Source organism: Ammodytes marinus, assembly GCF_949987685.1.
Source record: "Ammodytes marinus genome assembly, chromosome: 2".
In the NCBI taxonomy this organism is placed as follows: Eukaryota; Metazoa; Chordata; class Actinopteri; order Uranoscopiformes; family Ammodytidae; genus Ammodytes; species Ammodytes marinus.
This window is the reverse complement of record NC_137231.1, coordinates 6,495,419-6,505,661: the sequence shown is the minus strand read 5'-3', so window position 1 is coordinate 6,505,661 and position 10,243 is coordinate 6,495,419. Positions and strand designations below refer to the sequence as shown.

Sequence of the window (10,243 nt, the reverse complement as noted above, 5' to 3'; positions counted from 1 at the left end):
TATCAATGAAAATTGACACTGAAACAACAACAAAATACCCTATCTCCCAGACCCTTCCTCCTAATTAGTGTTACCACCATCACTAAAAATCTCCACTTATAAGAGTCATAACTTACATGTTGATGCATATTGTGGATGCATTCTAAACAAGACTTATCACCTAGTGGACCTTATCAAGCCCATAAACAGTATCAGACACTTGAACTACATGGCCTAAAACTCTCTACTGTGGATATGTAACAGTCAGTTTTTGAATTTAATTATCCGAGGCACTTTCTGTGTTGAAAAGTCACACTCGTGTATTTTGTCCCTTACTGGACTCCATAGTTGAGCAAAAGTGCACACCCTTTTTTATAAGCGATGATGACAATGTAACTGATAATCACTGTAACTGAAGAACAAGGACACAGTCAATGCAGTGTTTGTAATTGTGACGATTCTTCTCTTGTTCGACCATTGACATGGAAGCATCCACCATTTCAAGATATCCTAGACAATCACTCCACCTGCCTTAACTTAAAATCTTTCAGAATAAATAAAAAAAATAAAAAAAACATACACACACACACACCTTGTGTCCCCCCCCCCCCCCCAGTTGAGCCAGCCGTGTGCTATCCCTCTGTACAGTATATGTATGTTGTGAAGTGAATATCTACTGCAAGATGAAGATAACATTTCAACACCGAAAAAAAAAAAGTTCTCCGCTTTTGTTGAGGTCATATCGCTGCTGTGGTGGAACCCATCCTCTTGATATTGGCTTTTTGTTATATTTTTTTGTTGCTTCGTCCACTTTTTATATTCCTGTGAGTTGACAGTCCGTGTCCGTCTTAAACCTGAAGTGTTTTTATCCCCAAAAGTGAAAGTGACCAAAACCATTTTTTTTTCTTTTAAATATATTTTATTGTAATAGCATCAAATCAATAAAATTCAGTGAAGTAACGCTACACTTGTGTGTGTCCGCTATTATTGCATTTACATTCATCGGCTCATACTCTATGCACCATTCAGTACAGTAGTCATAGTTCGGCTGTTATTTTGCCTCTGTCACATCATCGTTTACAGTCTAAAAAAAAAAAAATCAACATCTTACTGTGACTTTTATAAAATGTTCCTGTTAAAGTATAACATGTTCAGTATCGTTATCACACTTCAATGGTCGAGCAAACAGTCTCTAGAGGAAAAATGATGTGTTCCTCAAATGTTGTCCATCTACGAAATATGTCTATGACAGAACACGTAGAATATGCTGAAGAATCAACAGGACGTCGAAACAACACACGAGACAGAGAAACCCACTGGAGACTGAAGCAGAGCACAGGAGCTCGTTCATTCTAATTTAGAGATAAACAGCAAGTAAAACAGGATTCCTAGCAGAGCAGGCTATCTACAAGCCAAGCGGAGTCTCACACACACACACACACACACACACACACACACACACACACACACACACGCACACACACACCTGTTGGAACAGTTAGAGCCTTAAGCTTATAGTAAATCCTGCTGTGGGAAAGATAGGGGAGAGTTAAAATGGCGGCTTCATATAGCAACGCATGCGACGGGAGAAATAAGACAATGTTGCAGTAGTTTGGAAGTAGATTACTCTAGAGAGATAGAAGAGCCATTAGAGGCATTTATTACTGAACAGACGGACTTCACAATATCATGGGAAAGGTGTGTTACACTCACAGCTTCACAGTGCTGTGTGGTGGGGGCTAACAGCTCCCAGCAGTCCAACACTACTGATGAATGGAAAATGATTTACATAAAACACAATATATTTCCATATTGGGGCCAAAAAGCCTTTGTTCTGTCTAGTAAGACTGAATTACTATTGACCTACTGTACACTTTTAGAACAATTTACAAGACACAAAACAGGTCAAAATAGAGAAAATGAAGCCCACAATTAATATAACTCGTACATAGGGGCTGACAAGATTGTTTTTTATTGCATGTAATGTCATGGAAAATCAAAAGTGGAGTGAGCGCTTCTGGAGAACGCTTGTTGTCAAAAAAAATCCCTTTTTGTCAAAATCAGTGAATATCTCCTGACAATCCTCTTCCGGAAAGTGGTTTTGGACAACAAGCATTCTCCAGAATCGCTGGATCCACCTTTAATGAGTAGCTTTCCCAAATGCCATAGCAACCACTATCATAGAGGTCCAACAGACAATTGTATATATGACTGAAAGTGTATGTGTGGCCGTTGGTAAGCCAGTAATAGTTATAGTATAAGTAAAAAGGAATAATATTGTCTTGAAACTAAAGGATTATTTAAACAACAAACAGTGATTTAGCCTTGCAGATACAGTAGATAACTGTTGTTTTCCGATATCTGTTGCAGTGATTGGTCTACAGTTTGGATGGAAGCATGGCCATGAATAGTAGAATAGGAACAGTACTGCAAAAGTTAAACATTTTTAATGTTTTTTTTTTCAAATAAAATACTCAAAAACATGAGCAATCGATTTGTGATTTGGGTGAAGCAACGCTTTAAAGTCTGCTGTTTATTTAGAGCTCAGACAATGAGTGATATATACGATATCTTTTCAGACAAAAAATTGTGACTTTCCTACGGTGATATTGCTGTGTGGTGATTTGCTTCTATGGTGAATCACATGATCAGATTTTTTTTCTTTAACCTCTCTGCTCTTTAGCCTTGTTTCCACTGAGCGGTACAGTTTGGTATGGTGCCACACCTATTCTATATATATTTTTTTTAAGATATTTTTTTGGCATTTTTATGCTTTATTGATAGTGTAGAGACAGAGTTGAAATGGGGCAGAGAGGGGAGTGACATGTGGAGAGAACGACCGCGGGCTGGAATCGAACCCTGGTCCGCTGCTGGCCGAGGCCCATGGGGGAGACGCCCTACCAACTGAGCTAAGGGCGCCCCCAAGAGTCTTGTGTTTTGAGGGTTGTGTCGGCAGTAGAAAAGCAAGCCAGATCTAGCATTAACTATCCATACCAAACCGAACTACTGCTTAGTGGAAACGAGGCAAATTTGTCCCGAGGCTTCGAGGGACCTCCAATTTTGCTACCACAAAGTCAGCTACATCACCCCAACACTTTTCCATTGGTAATTTTGCTGACGAGACAAAACCCCATGCCGTGTGTTAACAGTGAATAGTTTCTTCCACGCTCTCAGCAGTGTTTCAGTGGGATGTGTGTGTGTGTGAGTGTGTGTGTGTGTGTGTGTGTCTGTTCTTCCCCCTGCTTCCAGTGTAGCGCATGTTGATCGTGATTGCGGATCAGGAGCCGTTCCTTTTTCAGTTCAACAACCTGCGGGTGAAATAAAGTGCAAGGCAGTATTAGCTACACAGCTCTCACCTCTGTCTGACGTTCCATGTTTTTACGTTACAGGAGAGTGTGTGTTTATGTGTTTGTTCCTCACGTTCCAATACCCCATACTTTCTGCTATTTAGTACGGTAGAAAAAGATTTGGGGATGTCCCAATTCTTGTGGTCAGATTTAGCAAGCTTAAAAACGCCGGGATGCCCTACTTACATACGGTCGGGATTATAAGTGTTGAAATCAGCATGCTATTTGGGCGATTCTGACCCAGAATACAGTGCACACCTAAAGTTACGTCACATCGACGGTTTTTGATACGGAGCCTACTGATGTAAAAGAGGCAAGATCAAGGCGCAATGTTAAGAAGAAATAAATAAGTCAACATATGTCTCTCAATTGTATGCCGACTGCATACAATTGGGATCATCTGTAGTATGTAGAAAATAAAATACATAGAAAGAGTATGCGATTTGCAACACAGAGTGTGTTTGTGTACAAAGGAGAAAAAAACGAGAAAAGATTTGGAATTGGAAGGTGGAGTGAGTGAGAGAGAGTGAGAGAGAGAGCAGGTGTTGGAGTGGTTTATGGCTGACGGTCGTTGAATAGACCCGGCCCTGTCTGTATTCCTGATTAAAGGGAATGAACTTCTCCTTTTGTCTCGCCGGTTACGACAATGAAAAGCCAAGCAGCACTCAAACACCACCAACATGTGCATCAGGCGTTCTTCACAGACGGGGGAAAAAAAACCTCCCTTTACCTAATATTGCCAGTCCAATCTGGCATGCCATTGACAGTGACTTAACCCCTGTGGAAACATGGGGACTGTGGACCATCTGTTGTGTCTGCCACCGCACATTCACACCCACAAAAGACACCGGCGCACAGTTTTCACACAGGCCTTGTGCTGCTTGTACAACATTGCAGGTAAATAAGAGACATTCAGGAAAAGTAAAAAAAAAAAAAAAAAAAGAGAAGAAATTCTGTTCATTGTGTACAGTGTGAACCTATTCTAAAATGGCCTGTGTTACTAGTGCCTGTGCTGCGACCCGTGGACCCCTCACACACATACTGTATATAAGGGTCTTGGAAGGATCTTACTGTTAATATTGAAGTCATTAACAAATGATGGGGCTATAGGCGACTCTGGGAAGGTTTTTATCGTGAAAGTTTTGTATGGGAAAGGTACTCAGCATTGAGAAATCCACATTCATCCCATTCATCTCTGCATTCCAACTTAACTGAACCACCACCACAGAACACTCCTGCTAATATTCATTCATTTGTTATAGGTCCATTCCATTCAAGTCAATTCCAATGAGGAATTTCAATGCGAATACATGTAAAATATACATATCTTACTTTTTGTTCTCAGGGCCATGTCATAATATTGGTATAATATGTGATGCCACTTAAAAAACAGATAAAGATAAAAGAGGTAGAGCTTAATGCATTCCTGACAAGGGGAGCCATGAAGGAACAAGAGGCCACAGGTGTATGCTGGGACTGAACACTTCCAGTTGTCGAACAATAGCCGGTCATCTTCAGATGAAGGATAGGTGGTGGCATTGACCACATCGAAACTTGAGTTACGGTTTCTATACAATCAAGTTGTTTGCACAAAGCACCCTTAAGTCATCTCCTTTAAGGTTTACATTCAAAGTCAGACCATCAGCTACTCAAACTTTAAACCTTAAGAGTTATACGAGAAAACGTAAGATGCTTTGTGCAACAGGGCCCTGGACTCTAGTAAGGTTTAATTATTCCTAAATTCATTTCAGGGTTACTGTTGACTTAACTTCAATTTAATTCAACTAACTCACAAATGAGTCAAAGTCACCTTACCTGATGGCTTGAACCCAGTCAGCTGGACCACCTGTGTTAATGGAAAAGACAAACACTCAGTATCATTTATACAGGTCCTTCTCATATAATTAGCATATTGTGATAAAGTTCAATATTTTCTGTAATGTACTGATAAACATTAGACTTTCATATATTTTAGATTAATTACACACAACTGAAGTAGTTCAAGCCTTTTATTGTTTTAATATTGATGATTTTGGCAAAAAAGTAAAGAAAAACCAAAAATCCCTATCTCAAAAAATTAGCATATTTCATCCGACCAATAAAAGAAAAGTGTTTTTAATACAAAAAAGTCAACCTTCAAATAATTATGTTCAGTTATGCACTCAATACTTGGTCGGGAATCCTTTCGCAGAAATGACTGCTTCAATGCGGCGTGGCATGGAGGCAATCAGCCTGTGGCACTGCTGAGGTGTTATGGAGGCCCAGGATGCTTCGATAGCGGCCTTAAGCTCATCCACAGTGTTGGGTCTGGTGTCTCTCAACTTCCTCTTCGCAATATCCCACAGATTCTCTATGGGGTTCAGGGCAGGAGAGTTGGCAGGCCAATTGAGCACAGTAATACCATGGTCAGTAAACCATTTACCAGTGGTTTTGGCACTGTGAGCAGGTGCCAGGTCTTGTTGAAAAATGAAATCTTCATCTCCATAAAGCTTTTCAGCAGATGGAAGCATGAAGTGCTGAAATCTCCTGATAGCTAGCTGCATTGACCCTGCCTTTGATAAAACACAGTGGACCAACACCAGCAGCTGACATGGCACCCCAGACCATCACTGACTGTGGGTACTTGACACTGGACTTCAGGCATTTTGGCATTTCCTTCTCCCCAGTCTTCCTCCAGACTCTGGCACCTTGATTTCCGAATGACATGCAAAATTTGCTTTCATCCGAAAAAAGTACTTTGGACCACTGAGCAACAGTACAGTGCTGCTTCTCTGTAGCCCAGGTCAGGCGCTTCTGCTGCTGTTTCTGGTTCAAAAGTGGCTTGACCTGGGGAATGCGGCACCTGTAGCCCATTTCCTGCACACGCCTGTGCACGGTGGCTCTGGATGTTTCTACTCTAGACTCAGTCCACTGCTTCCGCAGGTCCCCCAAGGTCTGGAATCGGCCCTTCTCCACAATCCTCCTCAGGGTCCGGTCACCTCTTCTGGTTGTGCAGCGTTTTCTGCCACACTTTTTCCTTCCCACAGACTTCCCACTGAGGTGCCTTGATACAGCACTCTTGGAACAGCCTATTCGCTCAGAAATTTCTTTCTGTGTCTTACCCTCTTGCTTGAGGGTGTCAATGATGGCCTTCTGGACAGCAGTCAGGTCGGCAGTCTTACCCATGATTGCGGTTTTGAGTAATGAACCAGGCTGGGAGTTTTTAAAAGCCTCAGGAATCTTTTGCAAGTGTTTAGAGTTAATTAGTTGATTCAGATGATTAGGTTAAGAGCTCGTTTAGAGTACCTTTTCATGATATGCAACTTTTTTGAGATAGGAATTTGGGGTTTTCATGAGCTGTATGCCAAAATCATCAGTATTAAAACAACAAAAGACCTGAACTATTTTAGTTGGTGTGCAATGAATCTAAAATATATGAAAGTTAAATTATTATCATTACATTATGGAAAATAATCAACTTTATCACAATATGCTAATTATATGAGAAGGACCTGTATATATCATATTTAAACAGCGTGACATTCAACACAGTGCAGTGTGAATCCATACAGTAATGGTTACCTACTTGGTTTCCCGATGCTGGTTTAAGAGAGAAGCTCACAAAACTCTCCTTTCTGAAGCTCTCTGAAAAAGGAGAAAGAATAAACTTATTAAGAAAATATATTTTTTAGAAGCATCGCCATACACAATGCATAATAAAGCCTCATCAAATACACAGAGCAACAGCCAAAGGCCAGAGGCATTATGTTTTCCGGTTGTCCATCCTTCTGTCCGTACAGTAACTGTATAGAATGAACTGAATAGAATGTGGAGGTCAAAGGTCACTGTGACATTACATATTGTGAGGTCACAGTGACCTTGTACCATTTTGTGGTAGACATGGCTGCCTGTTCGCAGTCAGATTGCTTGAGTGGGTCAAAATGATTTAGACCCACTTGTGATTATTTGGGATTTTTTAAATATTTCTTACCGTTTGGTCAGTTTCCTGGTAAAGGGTTAAGTGACTTTGCTACTTATTTAGTCAGCCTTTTCAGCCTCTTGCCAAATGTCTTGGATGCAACCCACAGGCCTGTTTATTTGTATATTTAGGCTCCATTATGTAATGCTTCTAAACAGGATTTTAAAAAACACATTGAGACCAACCTCATTATAGTCAATGGTGCTGCGTCTTTACCTACACAAAAACCCAGCATGTGTGTCCATAATTTTGTTTAGTGCCTAAAATGTTCCGCCAATCCCCTAGCATCATAAGAGATACTTGCGTAAAAGAAAGTCACACACACACACACACACACACACACACACACACACACGCACACACACACACACACACACACGCACACACACACACACACACACGCGCACACACACACACACACACACACACACACACACACACACACACACACACACACACACACACACACACACACACACACATACACACACACACACACACACACACCAGCCCCTGGTTCTGCGGCCTACCGTTCTTGATGACCAGTGAAGTGGATGTGGAGCTGGGGGGTCCAGAGGTGTCACTGGTCTCAGGGCTGGAGAGGGTGGGCGGACTGCGGCCCCACGAGGTGATGGGGGCCCTCTGGGACGGCAGGAAGCTGGTCGGCTGGGAACAGTTCTGAAGAAATTCACCACAACCAAATCAGAGGTTATGCAATGTGCTGGATTTTATCATCAAGTATAAGGTGTGAACTAAATGTGCTAACACTAGTGCTTTCATTTTATTAACTGCTCACACGAAAGCAGTCAGTCCCAATAAAATACATTTCTCTCTACTCCAGTGATGGGGCATGATCATTTTTGCCATGTGCTTTTTTCACTCACTCACCGTGAAAGATAAGGCCTTCCTCTTTTCTTTGATCCTCTTTATAGCATTCCTCACCTAAATGAGAAGCAGCAGTTTACGCCCACTGGTTTGTCCGAAAGGCTGGCAGAACTCACATACCGTACAAAGATACATTTATGCAGAAGTGACAATGGACTGGATGTCTCCTTACCTCACTGTTGTAAACAGCATACACTAAGAAGATATACAAGCCCTATGGAGAGGAGGAGAGAGACAAACATTAGGAAAAGCGTGTGTGTGTGTGTGTGTGTGTGTATGTGTTTAGGGTGGTCGGAGAAGAATAGACCCAATTCATACAGGGCTTATTTACAATATCTTCACCAAGTTCATTTAGTACGTCACTCTGTCATCTCCATCAAACTCTGCTTTGCTCTTAACCAACAAAGAGAGAAGCATGCATTGAATAACACTTCTTCATGCTCTTGATCTGTGCGCTGGTGTTCTACTCCCTTCTGGCACCAGCTTCAGATGGATTCAGCAGCTTCAGGCTGAACTCAATCCAAATTGGATTCCTCTTGTCTTACTTGTCTACTACCTACTTGTCTTAGAACAAGGGGAATATCAGCAATGATCACACATGTAAAGGTATCTCTCTAACTCAGACTGCAATCTGTTGGTCTCCTGAATCCAAACTGGGAACACCATAACAATACGTATGATGCCCTCAACCAACCCATTAAGGTCCGGTTATGCTTGAAAATAACTAATGTGTTTGTGTGTAATTGACCAGGGCACAAGTGTTTGTAGAGTTTCCTAAAGGGGGTGTGCAAAGCCTTCCAGCATGGAGTGGGGTTGGGATGTGATGATCTTTTTAAACACTGTGCACACATTTACAGATTTCAGTCTCGACTGGAATGTAACATATTACTAATCCTTCTGAAATAACCGCATTGTGTGAAGTGGTGGTTGCGAGCATCCATCGTTGCAAACTCGGTGGCAGAGGGCTTTATAACACACTACCACTAAATGGGCCATTGGATGGGAACAACACTTAATATGGTGGACCCTCCGTGTGAACGTGCATATGGAGGGATAGTGGGTAGGGTTAGGGTGTAGGGACCGGATTTGAAGTGGACCTTAAGCTTTGTTTCCGCTGAGCGGTGCGACTCAGTTCGGTTTATTTGCGTTTACATGGTCAAAAGTTGGGTAGGGTCCCAAAACAAGCAAGCTGAGCCGCACTTATTTTTTGGATCATACAATCTGACACTTTAAATCTACAGTTAAAACTATTTCTTAACTTTAAATTCGTGACCATTTTTCATAAATCTTGTGCCACACCATTATCCTCCCAGTGGATGGGTCCCTGTTTGTTGAAGTGACTTGTAGAACAGGAGATGCACGGATTGGTTCTTGCTAAGAGCCTCCAGTTAACACCACAGATGACAGAGATCACGTGGCCTGCTGTTGTGAGCAGATCTAGTATGTTTACATGCATAACATGATAATACAAGTCATGTGTGAGTGAGGCTGAGCCCAAGAAGACACAGTGTTCTGATTAGGGGTTTTGGGCGATTATGCTTCTAATCAGTGTGAGCCTAATCATAGCCACAAATGGGGACGATTACTGATAGACACATTAATCTAACTATATGACTCCATCTGAGTTTTCATAGCTTTGTTATTTGTGAATGCTTCCTGTGCTCCGTGTGCCAATACAAAGGGCTGATGAGCGAGTGGTGTGTCTGTCTTTGGGAAAACAACTGTTCTACTCCTCCAAACGACTACAACTGCAGTACACAGATTCTTCTCATATGGACAATTAACAAATATATATTACAGATTATGCCAACATTTGCATCTCTTTGCAAAACCAGCATTTCAATCTTTATTACATTTTTACAACATATTAGTAAAGCCTTCCCACCCCCATTTTCTAAATCAAGAAGTACTATGTTCAGGTCTTACATTTATTTTTTGCATGTTTTTTAAATGTATCATACATCAGAAAACTAACAACATATGAAGAAATCCTACTGTAATAACCTTCAGAATAGTGCTACGAATGACGATGGAATGTTGAGTTGATGTAAGTGCTTTAGAAGATGATATTTTT

The 10,243-nt window shown here is 41.4% G+C and overlaps 1 protein-coding gene across 1 annotated transcript in view; it reads right to left on the bottom strand.

The window, feature by feature from the left end:
- Positions 1 to 4,741: 4,741 nt before the first annotated feature.
- Positions 4,742 to 10,243, bottom strand: part of adgrd2 (adhesion G protein-coupled receptor D2) — a gene marked incomplete at both ends in the record, with an annotated part of 33,818 nt that continues 28,316 nt past the window's right edge. Inside the window, 6 exons of the mRNA XM_080049658.1 lie at positions 4,742 to 4,752; positions 5,142 to 5,172; positions 6,892 to 6,950; positions 7,815 to 7,962; positions 8,173 to 8,226; positions 8,342 to 8,383. Coding sequence (XP_079905784.1) covers positions 4,742 to 4,752; positions 5,142 to 5,172; positions 6,892 to 6,950; positions 7,815 to 7,962; positions 8,173 to 8,226; positions 8,342 to 8,383 — 345 coding nt within the window. The remainder of the gene's footprint in view (positions 4,753 to 5,141; positions 5,173 to 6,891; positions 6,951 to 7,814; positions 7,963 to 8,172; positions 8,227 to 8,341; positions 8,384 to 10,243) is intronic.